Source organism: Syngnathus floridae, chromosome 21 (genome assembly GCF_059516105.1).
Source record: "Syngnathus floridae isolate MCC-2025c chromosome 21, RoL_Sflo_1.0, whole genome shotgun sequence".
NCBI classification, from domain to species: Eukaryota; Metazoa; Chordata; class Actinopteri; order Syngnathiformes; family Syngnathidae; genus Syngnathus; species Syngnathus floridae.
The window spans coordinates 6,873,341-6,901,286 of NC_142433.1; the positions used below are offsets into that span (position 1 = coordinate 6,873,341).

At 51.9% G+C, this 27,946-nt stretch overlaps 5 protein-coding genes across 8 annotated transcripts; 1 reads left to right on the forward strand and 4 right to left on the reverse strand.

The window, feature by feature from the left end:
- Positions 1-379: 379 nt before the first annotated feature.
- LOC148380345 (protein disulfide-isomerase A3-like) lies at positions 380-3,715 on the reverse strand. The gene is made up of 13 exons (XM_088365579.1): positions 3,470-3,715; positions 3,118-3,196; positions 2,931-3,048; positions 2,747-2,854; positions 2,556-2,685; positions 2,357-2,470; positions 2,002-2,127; positions 1,742-1,924; positions 1,567-1,675; positions 1,364-1,492; positions 1,099-1,178; positions 971-1,028; positions 380-900 (listed from the first exon to the last, which is right to left on the reverse strand). The coding sequence occupies exons 1-13, from the start codon at positions 3,631-3,633 to the stop codon at positions 823-825; spliced, it is 1,476 nt and encodes a 491-aa protein (XP_088221705.1). The 5' UTR covers positions 3,634-3,715; the 3' UTR covers positions 380-822.
- LOC148380346 (GON-4-like protein) lies at positions 3,567-9,260 on the forward strand. Of its 2 annotated transcripts, none has more exons than XM_088365574.1 (23): positions 3,567-3,758; positions 4,058-4,219; positions 4,525-4,658; positions 4,726-4,940; positions 5,011-5,085; positions 5,148-5,198; positions 5,352-5,405; positions 5,497-5,592; positions 5,661-5,738; positions 5,812-5,949; positions 6,013-6,220; positions 6,292-6,393; positions 6,457-6,497; positions 6,579-6,866; positions 7,056-7,142; positions 7,207-7,375; positions 7,451-7,601; positions 7,688-7,835; positions 7,901-8,017; positions 8,096-8,455; positions 8,564-8,730; positions 8,807-8,909; positions 8,974-9,260. In XM_088365574.1, exons 3-23 carry the CDS (start codon positions 4,541-4,543, stop codon positions 9,106-9,108), a joined length of 2,901 nt encoding a protein of 966 aa, XP_088221700.1. In that variant the 5' UTR covers positions 3,567-3,758; positions 4,058-4,219; positions 4,525-4,540; the 3' UTR covers positions 9,109-9,260. The 2 variants fall into 2 exon arrangements, with proteins under 2 accessions (XP_088221700.1, XP_088221699.1); XM_088365573.1 differs by having other exon boundaries at positions 3,568-3,758; positions 4,522-4,658.
- Positions 9,261-9,519: 259 nt separating this feature from the next.
- ints3 (integrator complex subunit 3) lies at positions 9,520-16,618 on the reverse strand. 2 transcript variants are annotated; one of them, XM_088365572.1, is made up of 29 exons: positions 16,355-16,617; positions 16,036-16,119; positions 15,532-15,615; positions 15,352-15,465; positions 15,193-15,277; positions 15,058-15,124; positions 14,852-14,993; positions 14,657-14,786; positions 14,448-14,545; positions 14,178-14,369; positions 14,019-14,106; positions 13,638-13,717; positions 13,462-13,553; positions 13,279-13,385; positions 13,094-13,210; positions 12,879-13,008; positions 12,761-12,815; positions 12,603-12,706; positions 12,376-12,540; positions 12,093-12,246; positions 11,965-12,033; positions 11,831-11,906; positions 11,645-11,758; positions 11,471-11,519; positions 11,225-11,392; positions 11,046-11,146; positions 10,876-10,948; positions 10,415-10,577; positions 9,520-10,346 (listed from the first exon to the last, which is right to left on the reverse strand). In XM_088365572.1, the coding sequence occupies exons 1-29, from the start codon at positions 16,436-16,438 to the stop codon at positions 10,269-10,271; spliced, it is 3,063 nt and encodes a 1,020-aa protein (XP_088221698.1). In that variant the 5' UTR covers positions 16,439-16,617; the 3' UTR covers positions 9,520-10,268. The 2 variants fall into 2 exon arrangements, with proteins under 2 accessions (XP_088221698.1, XP_088221697.1); XM_088365571.1 differs by having other exon boundaries at positions 14,178-14,545; positions 16,355-16,618.
- An 864-nt stretch (positions 16,619-17,482) lies between these two features.
- Positions 17,483-19,204, reverse strand: qrfp (pyroglutamylated RFamide peptide). Its single transcript, XM_088365590.1, has 2 exons — positions 18,368-19,204; positions 17,483-17,925 (listed from the first exon to the last, which is right to left on the reverse strand). The coding sequence occupies exon 2, from the start codon at positions 17,923-17,925 to the stop codon at positions 17,536-17,538; it is 390 nt and encodes a 129-aa protein (XP_088221716.1). The 5' UTR covers positions 18,368-19,204; the 3' UTR covers positions 17,483-17,535.
- A 156-nt stretch (positions 19,205-19,360) lies between these two features.
- Positions 19,361-24,527, reverse strand: atf6b (activating transcription factor 6 beta). 2 transcript variants are annotated; one of them, XM_088365576.1, is made up of 17 exons: positions 24,205-24,527; positions 23,500-23,576; positions 23,329-23,404; positions 23,197-23,253; positions 22,874-22,989; positions 22,617-22,800; positions 22,103-22,240; positions 21,708-21,823; positions 21,448-21,627; positions 21,291-21,373; positions 21,007-21,177; positions 20,827-20,937; positions 20,531-20,630; positions 20,392-20,462; positions 20,227-20,326; positions 20,061-20,145; positions 19,361-19,820 (listed from the first exon to the last, which is right to left on the reverse strand). In XM_088365576.1, exons 1-17 carry the CDS (start codon positions 24,278-24,280, stop codon positions 19,579-19,581), a joined length of 1,983 nt encoding a protein of 660 aa, XP_088221702.1. In that variant the 5' UTR covers positions 24,281-24,527; the 3' UTR covers positions 19,361-19,578. The 2 variants fall into 2 exon arrangements, with proteins under 2 accessions (XP_088221702.1, XP_088221701.1); XM_088365575.1 differs by having other exon boundaries at positions 20,392-20,465.
- Between the last annotated feature and the right edge of the window lie 3,419 nt (positions 24,528-27,946).

Here is a 27,946-nt window from a genome sequence, read left to right on the forward strand (position 1 = left end):
TATATATGTATACATATATATATACATATATGTACACATATATATATACACACACATATATATATATATACATATATATATATACATATATATATATATGTCCCAGGAAAAACATCTGACATCTCAGTCCAGAAAAGTGCAGTACTAGGAACAGCAAAGATACTGCGTAGAACCCTCAAGCTCCCAGGCCTCTGGTAGAGGACCCGAGCTTGAAGGGAAAAAGAGACCACCCACGGGGGTGAGGAGTTTTATATATATATATATATATATATATATACGTACACACATATAAACACACACACAAATATATATATGTAGTGATGCGAGACTTGTTAAAATGTTTCATGACTCTACAAACCACAAGAACATAACTGCAATGCCAAATTGGATTTCCTTTAAAAAGAGAAAAATGGATCACACAATCAAGCATACAAATAAATACATCATACAGAGCAATCATTCAATGCGTACATAGAATCCGAGCCTTTACAATGGTTACAAACAAATCAATGCAAGGGTTGCGTGCAGAGGGGTCCGGCCGCACCTCCCATGCCCAGTGCGCAAACACGTACGTCTTTTTTTACCATACATAGATGCATCATCACGGATAAGTGCTACCCAAGGAGGATGAAATCTTGGAGCTCTTCAAGTTTTACTTTCACAGCAGGGTTTGTCACCTTTTGTACCTCGTTAAAAATGCAATGACTTTTCCGATTGTACGTTCTTGCCGTTTCAGATAAAGCACCTCGGCAAGGCTGCAAGGAGTTGCTGAGAATGGCGGCCGCAGCCAAACTCCGCTTAGGACTCAAACACTGACGCCAATCAGAGTTCCCGTTGAAGGTGGCGCTGGCCGGTTTGTTGTTGCAAGAAGCGCAGGAAGTCTCGCAGCTCCCGCCCACCCTGCCACAAACCACAGGCGGAGGTCACACATGCTTTCCCGTGGCCAGGGAAAGAAAGCCCGCCGGTTTACCTGGTATCGGACTGGCTCGTTCTTCCTGCCAGCCGGCGCCAAGTAGATGGTCGGGTACCTGAAAGAAGGCAAAGCGTCAATCGGTTGCGCGTGGCGTGTCCGGACACTGGCGGCTCACGTGAGCTTACCCTTGGACAACGTAGCCGGGCGGCAGGTCGTTATCCACAGCGTTCATTTTGGCGATGACCACGCTTGCATCTGAAGACAGCTGACAAGAGGACCACTCGTTGTTGTACCAGCGCAAACAACTCTCAACAATGACGCTCAGCTTCGGAGATGAGGCGGTGGGAGCTAGCAGGCTAAGCTTGTGTCAGGCCTCTCGAGGCAATTTTCATTCCGAGTGCAGTAGCTCGGCACCGAGCGCAAAACAGAAGACAATGAAGATAAAGGTACCGTCTCAGCCAGCGCGGTGTAAACTGGTTCAAGCTTCTTGCAGTTCGGACAGGCCGGCGAGTAAAACTGGATCAAGACATCTTTGTCAGGTTGGTTGACAAGGGCATCAAAGGACTCAGCCACCACCACCTGTGTGCAGCGCACACTCCCATGATGTCATTTGGCGTCACCGCTAGTCACAATATACTGCTCGCGTCACACACCTTAACGGCGCCGGCGTTTCTGTCAGGGACAGGCTCTGACTTGACGTAGCGTTTCAGCTGCCCGGCGAAGTACTGGTCCAGAAACCTCTCCAGTGAGGTGCCGTCCCTCCTGCAAGAAACACGGGTCATCGTCATTTCATGCTGTGCTACGTTAGCGGCTTTGCATGCTACCTACGTGAACTCCTCCCTCATGGTGTACTTGTGACCCGCTTTGGTGCGGATGGTCACCAGGGGAACATCTCCGCCGTCGGACGTCCCCACACCAAATTCATTCTCCAGCTCGGCCTGGAAGTCTTTTTGATTGGCAACTGAGAAGAAGAGGCCCCGTCCTGCGTACTTGGTCGCCACCTTCATCACCCTGGCGACGGGAAGGACGCAAGGACGGGAAGTTGGTGGGAACCGTTAAGACAACCGTCCGATGTGCGCGCGTGTCACCTGTTCCTCCAGTACTTGGAGACTGGGGCGTCGTGTTGGAAGTCCACGTTGTAAAAGGCAGTCAGGAGGTCACGAACTCTCAGAAGATCTTTGTTCTCCGAGGTCATATGAGGACAAAGTCCAAATCTAGACACGCATGGAGTGCAAATACCATTTTTTAGGCACTTGATTTGCTAACTTACTTTCAAAAGCTGTTTTTTTCCCAAAGCAGTAAACAATGACTTGTATTGATCCCAATTTCAAATTCAAAGTATTTCTTTTTCCAAAGCATTAAACAATGGCTAGTATTGGTTGCAATTTCAAATTCATTCAAAACATTTTTTTTTCTGCTCCTATTAGTCCTACACGCACTTACACGTGATCTCGGATGAAGCGTCTCAAAGACGGGATGGTCCCGAAATCTGGCAAAACAACAACGCTGTCCTCAAACGGACTGGCTAATCGGGGAGGCCGAAACAACAAGATGCCTCTGAAACACGCAACACACAGAGGGTAGCTTAACAGACGGCACAAGGCGGCCATTGAAAGTTTCAAGTAGGAAAAGTAAGACTTACTCTGTTTGGAGTCCATAGGGGGCGGCCAGCGGCATTTGTGTGGTGTGAGCGAATCGGAACTGATCTCGCAAAAGTCCCGCAGCTTTCACAAAGTCACTCAGGCTAGAGCTGTCCTCATCTGAAAACACACCTGACACAGGAGAGGAGGTCAAAGGGCGTCCGAGCCGGAGCTCATCTTGGCGCGTTCGTACCGACGATGGAAGCGTCGTCCTGGCGGACGAAGGTCTGCAGGTCTTCTTCGGTCAGCAACCTCACAGAATCCGGACCTGTCTGCTTTGTCATGTACTCAAAGATCCCCTCTGAAGGGCACACACAAAAAAAAAAAACATCAGTGCCTCATTTTGTTACCATCAAAGTGACGCCAGCAGCTTTTACCAGCAGACCGAGGACCATCGTAGGAGGCGGAATCTTTCCCATTCCTGAAGATCTTCAGCGTCGGGTATCCTGACACACCGAAGCGACTACACGTGTCCACTTCGGCCGTGCAGTCCACCTGACACGCCGCACGCACAAGTCAGACAAGGACTGGCGCATACGCGCACGCACAAACGGCCGATGTTACCTTTGCTAGTTGCACAGTTCCCTTCAGTTTGCCAGCTGCTTTCTCAAACTCTGGAGCTAACTTCTTACAGTGGCCACACCTGACGTTTAGGGAGGAAGGAAAGGAGGACGCAAACAAGGAAGAAAGGAAGTGATATAGGTGGGGAAAAAGGAAGGAACGATGGAGGAATTAAGGGTGGCACAGGCAAGAAAGAGTAGACAGGAGGTAAGGAAAAAAAGAAAGGAATTGAGCAGAGGAGTGAGAAAGAGAAAAAGGAAGGTGGCATTGTAGGAGCTAAATGAAAGCAGCAGCAAGCGTGTTCTAAGTGACGCGTACGCTAATATTTGCGCTTTTTTAAACAAGTGTGCGTTACCAAGGCGCGTAGAATTTGACGAGCATGGTGTCGTGCTCGGTTGCCAAGTAGTCGAAGTCGGCGTTACCGAGCACGAGCACGTCACTGCGCGACGACAGCGAAGCCGGAAAAAGGGCGAAGAGCAAACACGTGACGACAGCGAGGAGACGACGGCCAGCCGCCATGACCAATATTAACGTTTCCAACCAAATTGGACAAAATTGCGCAAACGTGCTTGATCAGCTTCAAAGCTAAAACATTAACTCAAAGGTCCGGAAACAACTTTCAGAATTAAAGCGTCGCATTAAATGTAAGTGACTTTTTCGCCGTAAAATGATTACAAAACTTAATTGATTCGGCGAAAACAAAAAGGATTAGCGGAACATAGAATAATGAGCATTAACAAGCATTAATGACCGTATGACAACGTTTGTGATTATTTCGTCGATTACTTTTATTTTGAAGTGTAAGTAGATGGCGAAACCTTGGCCCACCTCCCGAATATCACTGATAAACATATCTTATTAACGGTATACAACGAGTGAGACGTGGTGTGAACAAGTGGATGTTTTCATGAGTCACTCATATTTATTGTTTTTGCATTTTAAGGAAGGGGACAACCAAGAGAAGGAGAAGCTGTTATAACGGAATTCCACTAGGTGTCTCTCAGCAACCGAGGGACGAGAAGAATAAGCTTAAAAACATATCGAAGAAGAAGAAGACGGCAAAGGCGGTTGAAGAAGTCCTAGATGAAGCCTTTCTGATGTTTGGGTTAGTGCTTTTGCTACTTATATGGAACCCCCGCGCGTGTCTTGACTTTCAGCATGTTAGCTCCCGTTCGAAATCCATGCTAGATGCCAAAAGAAGCTACTTGTGACTTGATCAAGGCTAATTCCAAGCTAATAGTCAAAGTCTACATGTTGAAAGTAAAACCTTATGTTCTCCCTTTTCCAAAATTGGGCTAAACATTAAAATAGAGCATGTTAAAATATATAAGAATTGTCACAAATGAAAACAAAGACGCCCATTTCACTTGTTTTGATTTGGATCTTTGAATGCCGCCCCCCGCTCAGAAGTCATTGATGATGCATCATGAAGTCTGCCTGCAAACGTCTCAGAGCGGAAGCGTTTAACCTTGCCTCACGGCCGCTCCCCCCTGAGCGTGACGATGCCGATGACAACGCGGACCCCAAGCTCATCATCACTGCTGGTAACACGCAGCATCGCAGCTGTCACCTTGGCAACGGCATCTGAGTGGCCCCCTCTGCTTACATCAGATGATGAGTGCGCCGAGGGCGGTGGGAAGAGAACGGTCAAGAGGAAACGGAAAAGGCAGACTGAAGAGGAGGAGGAGGAGAAGGAGGAGAAGAAGAACAGTGAAAAAGAGAGGCCGGGAGAAGGCTTGGAGATTGATAGACAGCTCGACCAATTGCTGGAGTGCAAGTCCAAGCAACACAAGCTGACCAGCGTCAACGTGCGCAACATCATTCACGTGAGTGTGCGCAAGCACGCCCGACTACGTGTACGCTGAGCTTGTCTTGACACTTACCTTTGCCCTGCAGGAAGTCATCACCAACGAGCACGTGGTGGCTATGATGAAAGCCGCCATCAACGAGACGGACGCCGTGCCGCCCTTTGTGAGTTGTGAGATGTGCGTCGTGGATGAGGCGATTGACCGAGTGACTTTGTGCTTCCGCAGGAGCCCAAGATGACTCGATCCAAGCTGAAGGAAGTTGTGGAGAAAGGCGTGGTGAGACTCGACATACACTCTGCACCTCCCCCCGACATTGGGGTGGATTATGAAATAGTGGACCTCAATCGTTCTTTGCAGCGATTGAGGAATGGGAATGAGTGAACCAGTCACTAATGATGTCGCTATTGCCGCTGGCTTCCTTCCCGGCAGGCGGTCCCAGCGTGGAACATCTCTCCGATCAAGACTGGGCGAGACGTCAGCAAGGTCAAAGTTAAACCTTCTGTTGCCTGCCGCATGCACGTACGTCCGCCACGAGCTGACTGAAAGATAGCCACCTCTTGGCCTTTGTGTCCAGGTCCATCAGTTTGTAGACATCCCCCTCGCTGAGGAAGACTCCTCCGATGAAGAGTATCGTCCCGACGATGAAGATGAGGACGAGACGGCCGAAGATGTGAGGGTGGCCGCGGGTGCCAGTGAGTTTATGATGATGACGTGACTGACGCCACTTTGATGTGGCAGACTTTGCTGGAGAGCGACTTTGAGAGCGCCGCCTCGCCCCCGAGAGGAAGTCGGCGGCACCTACGCAGCGGCGGGAAGGTAAATGCACGCGGCGGCTCCCGTGCGTGGGTGGGTGTGAGCTGTTGCAAGCCGCGCTTCCTGTCACCCTCAGACGGCGAGGGCCGACTCTGCCTCAATGGGCCCCCCACCTCCACCCAAAGCTCCGCCTCCGTCCGCGCAAACAGACAACTTCCTGGAGAGGCTGCACGCTGTAGAGGCTGAGCTGGCCGTGTGCATGGACCCGTACCAGGTGGGAGCGATATTAGCATCAGACCCGGATGGATGCTCATGATATCCGAATTTGTGTGGCCAGCCTCTGGAGGACACGGGCGAGGGGGGCTTGATGGCGTACCGCACGCGTTCAAAGCGTCCTCTTCGGGACGTCCCCCTGGGGCGACTGGAGGCGGAGCTTCGAGCGCCCGACATCACGCCCGACATGTACGACTGTGGCTCCGCCCATGAGGACAGCAACTGGACTGATTGGTTGAGAGGCCTCATGACCTCCGACGTGGACAATGATGGTGAGAAGTCTGAATACGCATACACAGTAATTTACACGCACACACGTTTTCTTAACTTTTCATGTGTTCAGAGGAGTGTGATGATGAAGATGACCCAGAGTACAACTTCCTGGCCGATATTGACGAGCCGGACCAGGAGGATTACCGTGACGACAAGGCCGTTCGCATCACCAGTCAGTACGCACACGCGCCCACCGCAGTGTGATCATGGTGATAATGATGTTGATGATCTACAGAAAAGGAAGTAAATGAATTGATGGAGGAGCTCTTTGAAACGGTCAGACACACACACACACACATGCACGCTCATACACACACAAAGACAAGCGCAGTAAAGATATTTGTGTGTGTGTGACAGTTGAAAGAGGACCTGACAGGCCAGGAAGTGGAGGATGAAGGGCACGAAGAAGAGGAGGTGCCGCAGGAGGGCGTACACACACATGACAAGCGTGTTGCCGGACACACGTGTTACACACACAAAGAAACATGCGAGGGCGACGTGGAGGTTAGCCAGCGACCAATGGCAGAGCGGCGTACGGTCCAGCAGCAGCTGTCCTTCATGAGAAGCACCCGACACACGGCCAGTGTGCAGATACTCAGGCTGGACGCACAGCACAGGCGCACACTGGCACAGCAAGTGCAGCAGGTAAGACACTTTGACGGGGCCGCAATGACGAACACAGCGCACCACTTAGTAGCGACTCACATGAACGTGCCGGTTTAAATTGATTGATCGATCGGAAATCTAACCAACGTGCACATTTTGGTTTTTGAGAATGCTAATGAAATTTCATACAAAACATGGATGGTCGTGTGTGTGTGCGCGTGCATCCAGCACGTGCAGCTGTTGCTTCAGATTCACCTTCTCACGTCAGTCGTGGAAGAACTCCGCCACGAAGCTGAAACCACGCAACAGTTCCTGGTGAGAAGCAAGCGCGGGCGGCAAAACAAGCGCAATTGTGATCAACGGCGCCGTTGTGTGTCAGTTTGAGCTGGACCTCCTAGCGCGAAGAGGTGAGCCGATGACCTCGCCAGAGCAGCGCAGCGCTTTTAGGGCGGCCAATCTACAAGGGGCGCTAGAACTGCTGGCCAAGCTGCGGGACTGGCCCGTGGCCTACGCACAACTCAAGCGTGTGCCCGATGCACGCGGACAAAGTCAGTCACCTTGGCCGTTAACGCTAAGTGTGCATTTTCCTGTCGTTCGTCACACATGCGTGTGTTTGTTACCAGTGCGCTGCTTTCCGGTGATGCCCGCTGAGCTGGCTTGGATCTTTGCTACAAGTCCAGTCTTTCTTTACCCGCAACTTCTGCCTCGTGTCAGCCTGGACCCGGCTCACTACTGCCCCCGCAGGACGGCGGCATTCACTGCGGCAGAAGACAGGTACACGGGCATCATCAAACACATCAAAACTTTGTAGAAGGGCAATTAATCAAACTGCGAGCGCGTGTGTGTATGTGCGCGCGCAGTCTGCTCATCATTGGTCTTCGGAACTTGGAGGGCTCGCGTGACCCCACCCGGCTGCTGTGCGACTTGTTGTTGGGCAAAAGTGTCGTTCAAGTGAGACGCAGGATCCAGCAGTGCTGCAGACCAGGAGTCCCTGACAATATCGTCAAGGTAATACATGCGCAGACACACTTGAATGTGTTTGAAAGCAAATGTGTGTGCGTGTCTGTGTGTAGACATTCCGCTGCAAGCGTGTTATTCCTCGCATGCCACGGGCGTGTGCTCACGTTGCTGCGTCAGAGCGGCGCCCACCAGTGGAGAGAGACGTGCGCCTCATGCCTCTGTGGCTGGTGGTGAGATGCCGCAACATGTACGTGAGCGTGCACGCATGTACACGGATCAAAATTGTCAGTGTGTCTCACCTTCTGTAGAGAAGTCTCCCTGCGATCTCCAAGGCGGTTAACTCCTCCGGTCACATGACTGCGCTTGGCTCCTCCTCCACGTGCTACCCATCCCGCCTCCCGCCCAACCTGCACTTCCGCCGCATGGGCTTCGTCCAGCAAGCTGAGCGCACATCCTCGCCCCTGTCCTCGACCCTTCCCAGCTCCACAGCCCAAAATCTGCCCTCTTCTGGTTGCTCCGCCCCCACGGCGGTGACAGCAGGCATGCAGAGGATCGACGAAGCAGAGCCAGAGCTTCCTGCTTTCTCAGAATCATCAAGGCTCTGCGATATGAATGTGGGCGTGGCCAAGATGACACAAGTCGCTGAAACTTTCTGTCCTCTGCCTGAGGTATGCATGAGGGATTGGGGGGGGGTCACCATGATGGCTTTCAACTGAAGCCCAAAAAAAACCAGATGAAGCAAAAGTTGTCCTTTTGGCGTGGCGCGCTTCTCTCAGGAAGGAGAGCCCCGCCCACAACTGGAGCTGCACGCATCTGTTCCGGAAGAGAGCGAGCCCAGAAAAACAGCAAATGACGCACACATGAAGCAGGAAGCCCCGCCGACCGTTTCCGCTCAAAACGTCTCGACGGGCGCAAACGGAGAAAAGATGGTGGTCTGGACTCGGTGAGGCCCTGCCCACATTTTATGGCGGCGCTTCATGGCGGTTCTGACATTTCGTCTGCTTCACCACTCACTTCAGAGAAGCCGACCGCCTCATCCTGACAGCTTGTCAGCAGCAAGGAGCCAATTGGCGGACGTTCAGGCGAGTCTCCGCCCAGTTGGGAACCAAAAGTGCCCGGCAGGTGAGATGAGGGGGCGGGGTTTGCAGTTGTGTTGCGGTCACGACATGACGCCACTTCTTTCCAGGTGAGCCTTCGTTTCAAAGACCTCCTTCGCCTCTTTCGTGTGGCCACGACATCCGCAACCTGTCCCTCTGTTGTTGACCAAGAACAAGAACCGGAATCTCTGCCAGAGTCCAAAAGCAGCTTGTTGGAAAGTTGAAAGGAAAACTTGCTCTCATAGCACTCGCTCAACATTTGCTGACTCAGCAATGACGTCATCAAATTCTTTCAATTCACATTGAATGAACTCAATTCTTGGTTTGCACCAAACATCTAATGCTAGTTATTGTAAATAAAACTTGAAACATCTGAGATGAGCGTCTTCATGGTGGAGTCACAACCTCACACACTTAGAGTCAAGTCCAGTTGAAGGACAAAGTTCCATAAGCAGAGAACATCCAAAAAGCTGCACACTTGCTAACATGCAAGCCCATCAAGTGCACGTGTGCAGTCACATGACATCACTAACATGAGCAAATTACTTAAGGAAACTCATATTTGCTTGGATCAAAAACTGGTTCAACACATTTTTAAAAAGTTTGGATGGAATAAAAAGGTCATGGGTGACAGGTCATCTTCAAATTCTTTTTTTATTAGAAACGCCTTAAAAGTGTCTGACCAGAAGATGACATCACTGTTGCCCCGCCCTCACATCTCTTTGGCGCCCTGTGACAATGTCACGCGTACCGAGGTGCTGCAATCATCCTAGAGAAATACGGACTCCCGTGCATGGGCTTCAAGCCATGACCGCACAGAATCTGTAGGGCTCCAAAACGTTGCCCGGGGGTCACGGTGGTACCACTTGGTGCACGGCTCGCCACAGCAGTGAGAGGAGGAAGCGGGGCGGGATGAAGAATTCCGGGATGCGTTCCGGAGTCAACAGTGGATTTCGCAGAGACGGCCCCGACTTTGCCGCGGACGTGACAGCCATTCAAAAGTCATGAACGGCTGAGGAGTCTGGAAGCGACCGGCTGGGCGGTCTTAACAAGACCTTGCGGGCATCCGACGGTCGGTCTGGTCAAGCCTGGCTGATGACCATCACTTGATGATGTGGGCGGGTGGCACAGCTGCTCTGTACCAGGTCAACGAGCAAAAGGGCTCAGGTTCATACCAGCGTTCCAACGGCAGCTTGGCACAGGAAGGATGAGGCGGCTAAAAACAAAAGCAAGTGGAAAAGCCCCATGATAACAGCTCCCCAAAAAGTGTGGAGGGGCGCAGTGCATGCCGGGCAAGCGGTTGCCGGGCAAGAAGTTGCCCGGCAAGCGGTTGCCAGGCAAGTGGGCCAGCGGCTGCCTTGCATCGTCCGAGAGCACTCAGCCATTAGTCGCTGTCGGAGGCCACGGCCGACGAGCACTTCCTCTTCCTTTTGGGTGCTTTGGGCTTGGAGTCTTCCTCCTCCTGAGTCATAAACAGGAAGCCACATGAATTTAGGACGGCGCAGGATGGCGCAGGACATGGCAACGTACCGAGGCGCTGCTGGAGGCGCTCTCCTCCTCGTTGTTGCTGCTGCTGGGCGGCACAGGGCCTTTGCGTGACCGGGGCGAGGTGGCGGCTGCCTTGCGACGAGACTTGACGGGTTTGGCCTGTGAGTCCTCGTACTCTTCGGCCAAGGCAAACAGGTCGCTGAACCTGCGCGGGCAGTAGCCCTGTCAATCACGGCCCCTCTCTGGGTGAACTGAAAGCGCGCCACCGCTTTTACCCGGGTATTTGTTTTGGCACCATTTCACAATGGAATTTTTTTGGAGCTTGAATTTTTTCCTCGATGAGAGCTCAAACAAAGGGCAAGCTCCCTCTTAGCGACTTGTGCGGCACTAATTTGCGCAATGACAAACAATTGACGGAAAGAGTGACAAATGCGACAAAGTGGACCAAGCGTGGTATTTAGCTTCACCCGGAAGGCGAGCAGGAAGCGCGTGCATGTGCGTACCTCATCTTGTGTCCTTCATCACAGCTGGCCTGGACGTGCTGCAGGGCCTGAAGGATGGGCGTCTGGCTGAAGACTGAGTACAACAAAAGGCAAGAATCAGGGCTTGGTGGGCTGTGGCGACGCATGGCTGGACGGCCGCCCGCCCCCCCCCAATGCGTGTGCGCACTGACAGCTGTTCTTGGTGTTGTTCAGACTCAATCTGAGGTTGTCCAGATGCTCCAGGATCTGCTCCAGCGTCAACTGAGCCAGTTTGCTGCTTGAGCTGCGTAGACTACAAAGATGACACGCTCGGTGACCACTTTGGCACACGCACGTTGGTGTCTTGGTGGCTCCTCGTCAGCGTCTTCACCTTTGCCTCTTCCGCGGCTGGTTGTTGTTCTTGATGAGTTGCGCTTTGATGTGTTCGGCCAGGGTGTCGTCGTGCTTGGACGCCCAGTGGCGCAGGAGGCTGGTGGTGAACTGGTCCTCGCTGTGGCAGGGCCTACTCAGGACCATCTTGACCATCTCCTCGCTGGGCCTGACGCACATGCGCAGAGGTGAGTGGGGCACTGCCGTTTGCTCGGCGCCATGCGCTCAGCACCGTGCGCCCCCTTACTTTTCCCGCCGCAGCTGCAGCAGCAGACAGGACAAGGCCTCAGGATGCTCTGCACAGAAAGTGAAGGTAGTCAAAAAGATGATGTGAGTTGGATTTGGAATTTAGGGGGTCTTTCTTGAGTCTAACTTGCACCGTTTTCCCTTCCCGTTGCAACGAGCCCATTTCGAAAGCTACCTTTGTACTTGAGGTGCTGCAGGATGGGGATGATGGTCTCCAGAGGGATGCTGTGTGCCAGGAACAGCTGCCATGTGCTGTACTGCTCAAACGTCTCCCAGTCCAGAGACTGGACTGCCCGGACAGGAAGGAAGACAAGTGTCAGGTGGCTAGAGTGCGTGCGTGTGTGTTGGCGGCCATGCTCACTCAGAATGTTGAGAACGGAGTCCTTGCGGAACATGACCAGGTTTCCCATCATCACGTGGCACATCAGCTCCTGCAACTGCACACCGTGTTAGCGCCGGGCTCGCTCGGGCCGAGCCACTTGCCCTCTTACCTACCTGAGTCGAATCGATGACGGCCACGATCATGTTGAGCAGCTCGCCACTCCTCAGCGTCTGATCTGGAAACTGAAAAGCAAAGGTGCTCGCTCAGAGAGCCCGCCGGCCGAATGCGTGCGCGTGCGTACCTCTGAGTAGATGGAAGGCGTCAGGTAGCAGAGCAAGCGCACGTCGTCCTCCTGACACGCCTTCATGTCCATCATCAGACAGGTGTGAAGGTCTCCGAGCGCCGTGGCCTGAGCGAAGGACTCGTACAGCATCATCTTGCCGTTTGCTGCTTTGCTGTGCGCAGACATAAGAGCAACGGAGTCAATGTAAACGCCCTGTCGGTTTTGAGACTCGGGCAGTAGCTGAGCTGCGCTGCATTTGTTTGCAGCCGCGTTACACCCAAGCGGCAATGGCGGGCCCCACCTGGCTTTTAGGTAGTAGAGCAGATGGTAACCAATCTTGGGCTGCTTCTGGTACAGTTCCGCCAGCATGTCCAGAAGAACCGAGAAGCCGCTGTTGTCTTCCTGCATGGTCACCAGGTTCCGGAAGACCAGACACACCGCCTTGCACACCGATTCCTCCAGGGACCTGACGCACACGCGCGGGTGAGAAGACAGAAGCACGCCTGCGCTTGCGGCGGGCGGCCTTACTCGTCAGTGATGTCTTCTGGGAGGACATCGCCTCGAAAATGTTCTTTAAAGATTTCTGCCAGGCACGAAGCTAAGGCCGCCATCTGCTCCGTGTCAAAGTCCTCCTGCAACACAAGCACGCTCAAGCACTCGTTGTGACGTCAAGTTAGTCCAGTTACCTCCAGGATGAGGTCCACGATGTCCTGCATGACTTCGCACTGCGTCTCTGTGTCACTGAGGACAACAGTCGTTATCAGTCAGTATACGTCGGCGGAAACTTGGCTTTCGACCACTGACCTTGACTTCTGAAGCTGGACAACCTTGTCCTTCATGGTGTCCTCTAATTGGTCAAGCCAGGGGGTGATGTCGGCGGGCTCCTCCACAACAGTCTCTCTGATTGGATGAAACCTGAACTCGCGCTTCCTTCCTGCGCTCACACACACACACATACACACACACACACCAACATGAGTCGCAATTTCAATTCTTGGGAGGAGGATAAAGATGGCAACCTTTGTTGTTGACCTCCTCCTCATCGTCACTGAAGGCAGCTTCTGTGTTGTCATAGCAACCTTCCTCCTTGTCCATCAGGTGCTCCATTTCCATGGATGCCATCTCCTCCATTTTCACTACAGACGCAGGCGCACACAGCGAGTTATGTTTGCACGCTCCGCTAAGCGCGGGCAGCCGGGCGCACCTTCCATCGGCGGCGAGGGGGCACTGCAGAACTCCGGAAACCTTTCTCTCAGCATGGAGCGAAGTTCTCGGTCCAGCTTTGGATTGTCGAACAAGGGAGCCAAGTGCCTGCCGGGTCACATGACCTTTAAGCCCGCACACCTGGGGAGGCGAGCGCGGGCGCGTGCTTGCCTGTGTGTCTTACGCCAGCACTCTCTTCTCCATGATGAAGGTGAGCGAGTTGAATACACCCTGACGGACCTGAACTTCCAGCGGAGGGAAGAAGTGAGGAATGATCTGAGGAGGGAGGAAGCCAGGACACAGAGGTCATTGCCGGAGCGCCACACGTCGGGCCAAGATGGCTGAGAGACGGAGTCTCACCCGGCACATGAAGTCGAGAAGCGTGGCCGTGATGGCGGGATGGGGCTTCATGGAATGATGCATCACCAAGATGGCTGGCTCTATGTCACGCAAACACACGCACGCCCGTTTCCGTTAACCTGGTGATCCTGAAAGGGGGATCCTTCCATCTGTGGTCCCTTCTCAAGGTTTCTCATTTTCCCCTGGCAGGTTTTTTTTGAGTTTTTCCTTGCCCTTTTGGGAGCTTAAGATCAGGGGATGCTTTGAGAATAATTGTCAATTTTGGCTATGTGTAGCCCTTTGAGACTGAGACTGTTTGTGATTTAGGGCTATACAAATAAACTTGACTTGACTTGACAAGCCATTCCCGTAGACCGAGCCGCTGGGCGGAGTGGGTGTCACCTATGTTCATGATGCTGTCCTTGTCAGGATTGAAGAACAGCCAATCATAGAAGAGCGCCAGCTTGGCGTTGGAGGCGGCCACGTTGGACTGCGCACACACAACTTTGGATTAGGTGACGAGGGCTCCTTGGTGTCGCGCATGCTGCCCGTTGCGCTTACCGTGCAGGTGGTGAGCAGCCAGCCAATGATGGCCCAGCGCGGCAGGATGTCAGAGCTGAGGACCTCGTTGGACGGGTGGACCACGCCGCAGATGTAGCGGATCAGGTCGCAACGCAGCGACTGGCTTTCGGCCATGGACAGGTACTGCCGCTGGAACCAGTCCTGGTAGCGCTTCTGCTGGCCGAAGCGCACCTGTGCGTAGCAGACGGTAGGGGAGGGGATGGGAACGAGTGCCGAGGGACACGGGAAGCCGCCCGACCCGCCGCTTACCCTGGACGTCATGAACAGGAGCTTGGTCTCCATGTCGGGGGTAAGACGACAAGCTAGGAATTTTCTGGAAGTGCGCGCCGTGAGTAGCTGGAGAACGCCTGATGCGCACGGGCACAAAAGCGGGGGCGGGGGGGGGGGGGGGGGGGGGTTTATTGGAGGGCGTCGCCATGGAGACAGAGCCATGTCTTAGTCAAGTCCGGCCATCTTACCGGTGAACTGAGGACTGAGGACTTGAGGGTTGTGGAGCAGGTCTCTCCACAGGAGATCCATCTCAGGGATCCGAGCCACGTTCTGCAGCAGGCGCACTAAATCTCTGCCGATGATCACGCACTCCAGGAACTGGCCGGGGGAAACAAAGGCGGGATCAACGGGGTGTTGCCGTCGCCGGCCGTCGCCGACCTCACCTTCTCCCGCAGCATCCCGATGCAGAAGTCCACTTCCTTCTGGCGCAGAGGAAGTAGGTTAGGGGCGCCGTGGTCCACGATGAGGCGCAGGTACGTGTAGACCGACATGGCGATCAGCATCCCGCTCTTCACAACCCATTCCCTGCACACGCATGCATATAAGAAGATGCTTTGCAACAGCGCATATGCGTGTGTGCGTGTCCTACTTCTGCTCCAGCAGGATGTCCAGGACGCTCTCAGCCAGCCACATGTTTTTTGTGGACACGTCTCCTCCTGCAGGCACACACACAGTCACATGACCATTCAGCGTGCATGCATACGCGGGCGCCTGAGTATCTGACCTGCAATCTGCTTGAGCAAGGTCATGACGACGCCATCCACTGCCATCACGCTGCTCTTCACCAGCTCTCGAACCAGCCACACTAGCTGCATGCACACACACACACATTTCAAAGCCACCCTGCTCACAAAGACAAGTGCATGCGCACGTCTGCGTTCACCTGCTTTCTGGGGATGTCCTGCAGCTTGAGGAACTTCTCCATTAAGATCTGATTTATCTTCACCAGGACCACATTCATTCCATCTCTGCTCACCAGAGTCAGGTCTCTGTAACACTGCACGCAGACACGTGTGTTGCCATGGTGATATCAGACATGGTGGTGGGGATCTTGGGGTCTTACCCTCTGGGCCTGTGCCGGTTCAGTGAGAAGCAGGGCGAAGAGTCCGAGACAAACCTCTTCGTGCTGCTGCTGGCCTTTGCACGCCTGGTTGTCACGGCAACAACAACAGCAGGGTCAGTACATCCTCGTTGGCCGCAGGTCTTTCTCTTCACGGCAACGTCGCGAGCTCCTCGATGATCAAATGCGTTCTCAAGCTGGCCGCCAAATTAAGGAGTGCCTCGATTGTGGTCAAGGAATCCCCACAGATGAGCTCAAATGGCAGACTCAATAGTGACTTGGGCCACGGCAATTACATTTTTTAACAATATAGAGATATTGGTGGTTGGTGTTTGCACTTTTTTTGTGCCAACCTTTCGACCATGCCAACCAAGGCCTGCGAGTTTGCACGAGGACACTTGGGGGTAACATCATCGAGGAGCGCTTAAACGTGACAGTTCAGGAACTTGCAAAGCTCAGATGAAGTGAAAGCTTGCTGTGTTGCTGATAGTGCCGTCATCAACTTACGCTGGCGGTCAGAGCGTCGTTCGCTTCTCTCTCGGAAAGACCAGTGGTCAAAGAGTGCACCACTCCGACGCAACGCTCCAGTTTCTACGCACGCAAACACACACACGCGTACACACACGCAAACTGAAGTGAGCAGGCAGCGCATGCGCAGTTTCGTCTGAAGTCGGGCATTTGTTTACTGGCTCCCTGTTTATAGGCGGAGGCTAAGCTAAGATAGCAGCGTAGCCGCTCACTTTAAGCTAGCCATGCTAATGATCTCGCTAGCCGCCGTGTGGCTTTGTGTGTCGAGGAGCATGGTCGTGCCACGGCGCGGGCTTACCTCCTCCAGCTCATCTTTGGCGTCCAACTGCGTGGACACCAGCAAGCGGCCCTGCGGCTTATTCTTGGCCGGTGCAGTTTCCATCTTCGACGGCCACTTGGCTTGGCTACGCGAAACTAGGCTTGACTTGGCCTACCCCGCCGAATTTACGGCGCGCAATGTACAAGAAAAGAAGGCAAAGCGCTTCTTCTTTGTCACGCGAGGAACTTTCCTCCTGTCCCGCTCCGTGCTACCATTCGACTTCAGGAAGTGAATGAACATCACTTCCGGTCTTCCCACCAATCACTGCCCTGACGCGAGAATGGTCCAATAAGGGCAAGGGGCGTTCCAAACAGCCTCGTACACACCCCGGACTTCTCGGACTCCACACTAAAGTAAATTGTTTTGTGATCGTGAGAAGCCCCCATCGATCCTTTTAGCCACCTGTGACTCGGACTCATTTGCAGAATTAAATAATATTGAAGCCTTAACCGTACTATAATCCTAGAAAAAAATGTCACAAATTTGGTCCATGGGGTCAATTTGACCCCAGCCACATTTAGCTACAGAAAATAATTTATATAATTTTGTTGCCCAATTTTTTGAAAAAAAAAAATCAACTATTTTTTGAATGATAAACATTGAAAGGGGTCAAATGGACCCCAAGAACGATAGGAGGTTTATATGACAAGAATTGCAGTTTTAGCAGGAAATGTGGTAGTGCAAGTACGGAATCAATTTGACATTGTGTGTACAAAAAACGGTGACAAATCGACAAAATATTGAAGCAAAGGGTGTATATAAACATTTAAAATGACCATAAACCTGCGCATACTTGTGCACTCAAAGTATTTGTTTGTATTGCACGGCGTGTCTCCCAAACCTGCCGACTTAACTAACGATACGAACGATGGAAGGAACCAATGACTTCGTCCAAACATTCCGACCGAAGCCTCGTTTGTTATCAGTCACGTGATCTTTTGGGACATACACACTTTAAAATAGGGCTTCCTTTGGCTCGCCCACTTTTGCTGGAGACACCCTCTGAAGATTCGCTTTGTTTAGTAACTATAAAGACCAAAAGCTGAGATTCGACACAAGCACAAGATGTCGAGCAATGAATAGGAACAGCTGTTCACATGACACATTTGATGCGTTTAATAGTGGCGTATTGACACATATTGTGACCCACTTGGGTCGTGTCAGGGTCCGCGGCCTCGGGCCCGAGAATTCCTGCCAAAGCGAAAGCCAAAGCCGCCTTTCTCTCGGCCGACGCTCAAGAGCCCGCCCAGGATGGAGGTGAGGGCCTCGCCAGATGGGTTGCCGCGTTCCTCGCCACCGTTCTCCCTCGCCCGCCTCTGGATCTGCGGGTCTTCTCCGGGCCAAGCCCGCCACGGCTCAGAGATGGAAGAAGAAGAAGGAAGCTCCACGGAAGAAGAGGAGAGCTCGAAGGACGCCGAGCGCAGCCGCAGGAACCCCACGGAGGGCGGCTCAGATCGGGGGTGTGGTGTGACGGTGGGGGGTGGCGGTAGCAGGAGGGTCAGGGACAGGAGGGCCAGCTGGGAGCCTCCGGGATACACGTGCCCCTTCATCTGAAACGTGCGCACGCACACAAAGCGGGACATTGGCCAGTGAGACATCCTCACCTCCAAAAGCAAAACAAACACAGCCATGCAGCGAATCAACAAGTCAAGTCCAGTAAAGGTGCATGGCAATAAAACTGCAAATTCCAGTGCAAGCTCGAATTGCTACATTTCTTGAGATGCACCGAGAGCAACGAATCCTGTTCAAGCTAAAAACCATCACTTCTACACGGTCGTCACCTTTTTGCCCCATAGCATAATTGCCCTGCTCATTTTGAAGCCGCAAACACGTAATTTCCACAAGTTGCCCTTTTTTTGGTCTTTGCTCCCCTGGATGGCCGTGTCAGTCATCCACCCACCACGGTGGAATCCGGGGCGACCGGACTGCATGTCTGGGAAACATCAGAAAGGCAGAGCTACGCAACGTGGACACCTTGCTCAGTTTGCTTACCTTGAGCGACTTTGCCTGGCGCAGCGGCGGCGGCGTTTTCTAGTTTGGACACGGTGACCCTTTTAAAGGCCCACCACCGCGCAAGGGCAGCGGTGGGCGTGGCCCGCAGGCCCGCTGACGCACGCCAATGAGCCTTTTGATCCAGTATGGTGTGCGCTGCCTCCAAGTGAGCACTTGCAGGCCTAATTAAACGCTTGATTGGTGCCGGGAACCAGACGGCAGCTCATTAACGTGCTCGGGGGGCACTAAAGAGTTTCCAAGACGCCCAAGCTTTGTCCTTCCAGATGTCCTTGCTTGGCTGTGGCCTTTCCCTTACTTGCTTAGGACTAATTTTGTCTCATTCCTTGATCACTGCAAAGGACCTGCATACATTTGAAACATTTTGTATGTTGATACAGCTCTTGGACTTTTTAATTAATCCGCTGGCACTGATCATTTCACAGTGCTCCAACTGCCATTTCTTTTTTTTTTACACAAATGGCTCTGACAAGATAACGTTCAATATTCGGGGAGGAATCGTACTATGATGTTCGAAAGGAATTAGGAACATTGAAGTCCGTCCTTCTGTCCATCCATTCATTTTCTGGAGCTCTGTTCCTCACGAGGGGCGGGCTGGAGCTGGGGAGTTGGCGGGGGACACCATCAACTGTAAACTAATTAACAAGCAGAAAGAAGCTAAACATGAAATTATCATTGAAAGTTAGCTGCTTGTTTCAGCGAGGCCGCCTACAATGTCAGAACCTGCAACCTCGCTTGAAAGGTGCAGCTTGGAATTTTGGGTTTGTTGGACATGACACTTCACAGCTCATGGCAGTGACTATCACTATGCACTTAATGTCACGGCAATGCCGCACGTAATACAAGGATTCCATAATTACCACTTTCAAATTTCAAGTAACAACGAAGTGGCAGGAAAAATCAATCCAATATAAACATCACATCCCCAAACCTTCGAGCACCTTTCTGGTGCCAAGAAGACCCAAGGAGACCAGCAGAGGTCGCTCAAGCTTTAATTCAACCATGGGTAAAACAGAAAGTGATGAGCAGACAAGGCGATATGGGCGCCAAACGCGGGATGCCCCTCGAAAACAATTGAAACTTTCAAAGGTCAAAATGCCAAACATAAAAGTCATATTTACACGTCACTATGTACAAATCTTAAATACAAGTAGAAAAAGAAGCACCGGCACTTGCTGCCGACGCAACGCTTTTCACACGCCCTCCGACTGGGTGAGAAAATATTGGGAGCGGGTACGGGGGCGCGGCGATGACGGCTGATGCTGCTGGCGATCTCGCAGAGCCGAGTGGTTGGTGTGCGGCTGGGACGTCGGGGGCGGGTCCCGCAGCGACGGGGGGACGGTGGACGACTTGATGGGGACGGTGCGGGTGTTCATTACCTCGCAGTCCACCTGCATCATAAGTTCATAGCCGTGCGACGCGTTGTACACGCTCTCTAGAGAGGGCGGGGCAAAGAGGAGGACAGTCAACGGGCACACGAGTTATCGTCAAAGCCATTCGAGAGAATTTGAAGCAGGAAGGTAACAGAGTTGGCTTTGAGTGCGCCAAAGGTGTCAAGTTAAATTGATAAAAACTTGTGCGCAATATGTATTTTGACATGCATTGTCATTTGGAGTCATTTCTTGCCGAAGCCAACGCTCGCTGATGGAAAGCGCAACATTACGGATGCGCTTACCGTTAACGGACATGGCGGGCATGACGAGCGACATCTTGGGCCGCCGTGTCTTGTTGTGGCTGATGGCAGGCAGCAGCAGGTGGTCCTGTGGGCACAAGCCATCAACAGAGGTGAAAAAGTGGGCGGGCCGGACGGTGGGCTGGGCTGCGGGCCAGGGGCCACCCACCCGTCTGAAGGACACCACGTAGAAGGTGTCCTCACGTCGGTCGATGGCATCCAGGAAGTCGCCGTAGGTCACCTCGGGCCCAGGAAGCACCTGTAGTTGACTGGGAGGGAGGGTAGGGGGGATCAAAGGTCAACGAGCAAACTAGAGGGTGGCTCGTCTTCCTACCTCTGGATGGAGCGGTGCGTCTGGATGGGCAGGTATCGGGACACGTTGGCCTTCCTCAGCTGGGCCCGCTGCTGCTGTGCACGCACGTACGTCAGATGTCATGTGTTCACCTGTCGGCGTCCGGCACAAAGTCACCCACCTGAGCCATCTTGGCCTTCTTGGCCATCTTGGCTTTCCCGCCAGACTTCTTGTGATTGATCTGATGCCGCTGAACCCAACCGCGAAGTTCGGCCGCCAACCTGCGACCAAAGCAAAACAACATTTAACCCAACGGAGGCCGCACAAACTTGACCGTGTCCTGGCGTGGCCCTAACCCGTGGCAGTGCAACTCGTACAATATTCCCGCAGAAGGGCTCGAAAGTCGGCTGCCCTTCTCCACGGGATGCGCTGTTCAACCTTAGCAACTCTGAACTGCGGGTAGTGGGCGTGGCTAACCTTAGCGACTCTGAGCGGTTGAACTGCGGACAGTGGGCGTGGCTGAAGTATTGTTCCAGGCGCTGCAGCAGGTTGCTCTCTTTGGCCACACCGAAAACTGAGCTAGTGTTCCTGCAAAGTCAAAGTTGGACGTGTGGCATTAGCATTGTGTGTGTTGGAGGGGTGGGTGTCAAGCGTCACCTGAACGGAAAAGATTCCGTCGCAAACGTTTCCGTTTCCCCATCGTCATCCGCGGCGGCGACTTCTGGGTGAGGAGCCGGCTGCGTTGCCGGTTGCATCTCCAGGAGCCGCCGACCCGTAAACGACCTGGCGCCGTCCCCAAAGCCCGCCGTCCGCCTCCTGTCCAAGATACTGTGGGACAAACTTTGAATTGATGGCAGCCAACCAAGTGGCAAAAAACCCCCCCGATGCATTCAAGATTTGGATGGAGTGCATCGGCAAGGCAACATTAGCTCCTGCATTACCTGGCTGGCCCAAAGCTGAATGTCATGAAGAGAAGGATCGCCATGACGCAGACGGCTCGTCTGCTGCCGGGAGACTCACCGCCCTGCGCCACACACACGAATGGCAACTTGCGTTAGTCCTTGCCCCTTTCCTGGCTTGGGGGAAGTGGCGGCGTACCTGGCCGGCCTCCAGCCTTTCCCGCAGCTGCTGGTTCTCGCGGCGGAGCCGCTGGTTCTCCTGTTGCGCCTCCTTCAGCTGAAGCTCCAGGTTGTGCACGTACTCCTTCTTCTTCTTGCGTGACTGACAGGCCGACTCGCGGTTCTTGATCATCCTCTGCTGTCGCTTCAGAACTTTCATCTGCGACACCGCCACAACAGGATGGCCTGTTTATCCACAGTGTGGCCCCAGTCTTCCCAGGATTATTTGGCGCCACTCACGTCAACATCGTTGCAGCCATTGCTGGGCAAGGCGGCAGTCGCCGGGACGATGGGCTTGGTGGTGGTGGCGGCAGGCTCCATCTTGACTGTGGCGGGGGCGGGCGTCAGGCAAACCACTAGAAATATGTTGCAAGCACAACCGGGACTTCCCCATCAATTTGGGCTGGATTTGGAACCGCTGGGCGCGTTTCGTGTCCTTTTCACGAGTGTGCAAACTTTGCCCTCACAACACCCAGCCTTTCTAATTGCTCGTGCAACCAAATGTAACCTCGATAAGTGCGTCGGCGCCCATCGTTGGGGCATCGACCGACCGCGCGGCCTGGTGTCTGCGCCACTCCGAGACAACCCGTGTTGTCAGTTGGCGCGCCTTTTTTGGTTGTCTGCAATAGTCTCACCGGGTTCCATGGCGGGAAGACCACGCAGGAGGAGGGTCTTGGTGGGTGTCCGAGGGACAGGTAGGGCAGCCAGGCACAGGGGACGAGGCTGAATGGGGGGTCTGGAGGCCAGGATGGCCGTCTTCAGCGCCGGAACCACTGAGGAGGCAGAGGAAGAGTCCGTATGAAAGACGGCCACCTTGGCGACCCTCAAGACGTCCCGATTGCACTCGCTTTGCTGGCACTCGAAAGAGATTGTATTCTTGAATCATATGGCACGCAACCAATGGAAACCCGCATGGAATCGGCATCTTTGAGTGACTGTAGGTTTGCTGCCGTCCCTCGAATTGGATTCGCTTGCATTCTTTGGCCTTTCCAGAGCTTTGAGATGCCATTGATAGGAGCCGCGGTTGCGGTATCGCTGAGCCAAAGCAAGCAAAAAAGGGAACTTTTTTGTTTCTCCCAACCTAACAACTTGTCACGTTTTCTGGATTTTTAATTGTCCCCGTTTGCCGGATGACATCATCAAAAGCACCTGTTGCCGGCGTTTGGATGGACGGCACCACAGCGGGAAGCCGCGCCGTCGTCCGCGACCCCACCGCTGCCTTAGCTGTCACAATGGTCGCCGCCACGGCCGGCTCGCCGGCCTCTGTCGGGGGGGACATCACGTCTCCAAACGCGTAGGGAGGCGTGGGCGGGTTTTCACCTTTCACAGGAACCTGCAGGAAAACAAGGGCGAGTGAGACGGACGGAGAGACAGTCAGACAGCCTGCCAAAGGTTGTCGCACCCACCGGCGGAGGATCTGCAGGCACCGCTGGTGCCAACACAGGCACTGCTAGCGCAGGAGACGACCACTCTGCCTCACTGGAGGACGCGGGGGACGCCGGTTCGGCTTTCACCTGAAACACTGCGCGCACACGCGTTGTCATGGTCACCAAGGAAGGCCAGAGCCATAAACACGAGTCGCCACGACAACAAAGGCCTCGCTGTGACGGACAAAGTCTGTTGGGGGGGGCATTACCGAGGCAACCCAAGCTGTCAAATTTGCACTGCCGTGACAACAGTCAACCAGGCGTTGCTGTGACATTTGCAACAACGATCCGAAACAACTTACGGAGCTCCATGGGCTCATCTCTGTCACTTTGGACGTTGCTGCACGCCATGGCACCACCTGCCACAAATATTTCTTTTTTAACATCACACGTATCAATTACGCATAGAAGTGGCAGGCAAGAAGGTTCCTCACCTGCAAGCGGGTTGTCGTGCAAACGCTGCCACGGAAACGAAGGTGCCTTGCCATTCGGCGTCAGCTCATCATCCAGCTAGCGCAGGGAAAAGAGAACAGGAAGTCACACACCGTGTATGAACGTGAGTATGTGTATTGAAGGTCACGCAGCCGGTAAGACCGGCGACATACCAAAGTGTCGTACTCGGACGCCAGACCAAGATGCTCGTCGCCGTCCTCCACGCCATCACAGCGATACAAACATGCATCTAACACAGACACCACACACTCATTTAAAAAACAAGCCCACCTTTTGAAACAGTTTTCAAGATATATACTGGGGACCCCCACATATTCACAAATTGGCACCTGACGGATTTCGTTTATTTAATTTTTCTTGGGGGAGGGGCAACACCCGTAATTTGTGATGAACAGACTTTGCCATTAAATCTTATTCAAGAATTTTGGGCGTTAATTAAATAAAACAATTTCAATGCAATTCTTTGCAGGATTGGGCTCTTTGTGGGCAGGCTCAGCTGGGGTCCGCTTGATATGTTGGCTTTTACACAAACTGCCACTTAAATCACCACTGAATTCTATTCTGTAGGTCATCTTTGTTTTTAAATTGTGTATGTACATGGCCTGGTCGCTCGGCATACATTGTTGTTTATTTCGTAACGACTCTTATTAAAAAAAAAAAAAAGCCTCGTATCCGGACTGGAGCAGGAAGCACGAGGCCGCGTGCAACACACACGTGACGTCACGTAAGGGCCGCGTTCAAGACAAGTGTTATGACGTCGACGGAAATGAATCGGGGACGGGGGTGGTGTGAGATAACCCAAATTGATGCGGGACAAAAGGGAGGCATCCAATAGCAAATCGTAGCAAGCGGCTCACCCCAATCTTCGCTGGTTAGCAGATTGTCGGCAAAGAATCGCCCGACATCCGAATCGCACAACACGTCCAGGCTCATCGCCCCACAAGCAGCAGCACCAGCTTCGGCTCGATTATTTCACGAGACTTCGTTCCACTTTGTTATGGGCGCGCCCCTTTTCGTTCATATCAGCTGGTCTAGACCTTTGACAGCCTTTTCATCTTGACACTCGCCAAGGCCACACTTTGCTGGCCTTCTCTTTCTCGAAGCCGCTAGTTTCGAAACGCTAACCTGCTTGAAAGCAACGAGGAAATGTCCTCCTGCGAAGCTCCGCCCACCTTTTGCTCATTCGTCGGAAGGCAGCTGAGATCACAGAAGATAGACGGGCCGAGCCGCCAATCGGCGACGTGAAGGCGGTGCATTTGCAGATGATTTCACCAATAGGAAGGCGCGTTTTTGGTTGACAGTGGTGAGGCACCAATAAAGTTCAAGTTTGCAACCACTTCTAAACGGACACTTCTGTTAGCCTATGACGTTCGACTCAAAGACACTCACGTTTTGCAAACGTGCTCCTACCAAAACATTCCGTTGTACCGAATGAGAGAAAAAAGTCGAAATGCAAAGTCGGCAAAGGAATGAACAGCAGCAGCCGCGCGCACTAATCAAAAGGCCAATCACATAAAAGCAGTTTGTTCATGGTACGCAAACATGCATGCTCTCTCAACGCCATAATGAACAGACTTTACGCTATACCTAGGGAGAAGAAAACATTTCGCCCCCCCCCCTTATTAACACTAAAGAAAACAAAGTAGAAATAAAAAAGAAAGATCAACTTACAATAAAGAATAACTATTAATAACACTGTTTTTTAGTCTGTAACAGAACAGATTCAATGTGCATCACTGCTTGAAATTAAAAATAAATTATGATTATTTAAACTATAAACATTCTTGACCAACTGCCATTTTGTGCTGGAAAAAATACAATAAAATAATAATAAACATACATCATTAAATATAAATTAAATAACAGCAATAAATAATATTCAATTCAAAGTAATCAGCAACATTAACTCAGGAGCACAATATATAAAACATTTTAACCTACAAAACAAAAATGAACAAAACAATTTGTGCTCGAAATGAGGCAGCATGACGGAGACCATATCCACGGCTGCAGGTAGTATGAGCTCTTCTGCAATGGTGTGTTTTTTTTCTTGCACTGAGCAATTTGGTACGCTGCTTTATATGATGCTTACAATGCTTGCTGATTGATTGAAGTAGCATTCACAAAGTGGGATGATTGTTGGCAATATTCATCCCGTTTTCGCTGAAAAACCTTTGGCATCTGATCAGCGTGATTGGGGTGCAATGACTTTATTAAGGTGCCACCTTAATTTATTTGGCTTCATACTGTCCGCTGCCAACATCGTTAGGCACAGTTAACACACCGGTCTTTCCTCATCTCCCATCTAGTCGCACTGCAGCGGAGCACTACATACGCTTCGTCATATTTCCTTGTCTTAGCTTTCGTGTGACTCTCAATTCTCTTATCTCCGTCTCTCTCCGCTGTTCTTTTCAACCCTGTTAAATATTTTTCTATGCACTTTTTATCGCCTGCTCTGTGCTGTGTGTGCGTATGTTCCGTGCACTCTACACTGTATAGAGCGACGACTCCTTGTGCGCACTCTTCCAGTGATACCGCCACTCCCACCTACTGCTGTGGATGTCTAATTACCCTTTAATCTAGTACAGCCAAAAGAAAAGCATGTTCCCTGGTGTCACACACGCCCCCCTTGGTATCGCACCGCGCCCCACTGTTTGAGAAGGACTGCGCTATACAGTCAAACGTCGGTTTTCCACCACAATCCGTTCCAGAAGGTGGTTCGAGGAGTGAATCGTTCGAATTCCGAAGCTATTATCCCATTACAAATAATGGAAAAAAAATTAATCCGTTCCAAGACTAAAAAACGTCTTTTTAAAGCATTTTTTCATTCGCGCATTTTTGTCCGATCGCGCAACTGCAGCGCACCGCCGAACACGCAACTGCACCGCGCTGGTCGCATGACTGTGACAGAGCCGTCGCTGAAATTTAGAAAATATTTTTAAAGTCCTGATGTATACTTTCCGAAATTTAAGTGGACCTAAGTGCGCAGGGAGTTTCATTTTGTCCGATCGCGCAACCGCAGTGCGCCGGGCGCTCACTGTCGGATTGCCTTAAGAGTGTCTTTGTGTTTTAGGATGGCTTTACTGCTCCCACTTGCTTTCTTTGGAGGCATGATTAGGGGTTAATAGTAACGAAAATACAATACCAACGAACGGAGTCAGTTGGCATCCGGGCCGCGCGTTCGGGTTTTCTCGGGTCCTCTAGGCCCATCTCGCGGGGTTTGACCACCGAATTTTTGTTTGACAACTGAAAAATATCAATTTTTTTGCTCGAATTCCGATTTGTTCGAGAACCGGGACGTTCGAAAACCAGGTTTGACTGTATTTGAAACCCCATCAACATGCTAACATTAGCATGGATGTTGCAATTTGACAAACCTTTACGCAATGAGTATTTGAACATCAACGATTGAACAACACATGTTGAGACATAATAGAACAATTCCCACAAACATTCTCTGCCGGAAAAGGCAACGTTACAGCATATTACTGATTCACTCACAGTCGTGAAAGTACGGCTGTATTTGCCCTGGCTTGTTTTGTGCGGACTGCGGCGGCCGAGACCGGAGCACCAATTCGCTTTCTACGGCAGTCATTTTCCAAATGGGAACCTCTTGAGTGCCAGCCGCCTGGCTTGGCCACCGTTTTGAGCTCGCCTGGCAGGCCAGAGCCAAGGCAGTACCAGCGATTGGGTCTCGCCAGGCCGGTTGAGAGCATTCCGACTCATCTTTGAAGGCTCATGATACTGTCTTTTAGTCAACACAAACTATCAAATGAAAGATTTGTATGATTGGGGTCAAAGGTTTTGTAGTTGAAAAAGCAAAACTCGTACTTGAAAAAATAAAACTTAAAACTGAAAATAATCTGACAAGCTTGCAACGTGAAAGTTAAAAAAAAAGCTTATTATTTTCAGGTTTCACCTCCATTTATTTTTCAAGATTTGAGGTCATTTTATAGGTTGCATGATTTATATCTTCAGATTCACATCTTTTTTTTTTCAGGTTCAAGTCTTGCTTTCTCAGATTTAGATACATTTTTCAGGTTCAAATAATTTTTGGGAGTTGCACACTTATGACCCGACTCTGTCGTGGTACTAGATGATCGGGGCGCGGAAGCACGAGTGACAGCTGAACAAGAACGCTTGGAACCACCCCCAGAGACAGCGCCTTCAGAAACGACAACAAATGAAACTCAACACTTACACACGCCACTTTAGATTTAATGCCTGAGACAAACTTATACTTTAAACCCCGTTTTAAACGGTGCTGAATACAAGAGTGATCAAATATGGCCCGTTTTCCCTGTAACTTTGCTTGGGGCTGTAGGAACTTGTACAAATTTGCTACACTTGGTCAAAACACTCCCAGGAAGACAGAAAAAGTATATTGATGCTGCCATGAACGGTGCTGCCAGACCATACTAAATGCCGTTTTCAAACTCAAATGTGGTCCGAGAACGCAAACTTTGAGCAGAGCACAAGATGGCGCTATGGAGCCACGCTTTTTCCACCCGCCTCAGGACCAACTTGAGCTTTTTTTTTAAACTGAAGTTTCGATGACGCGAACAAAACTGAGCAACGCCTGGTTTTTAAAACAACGAC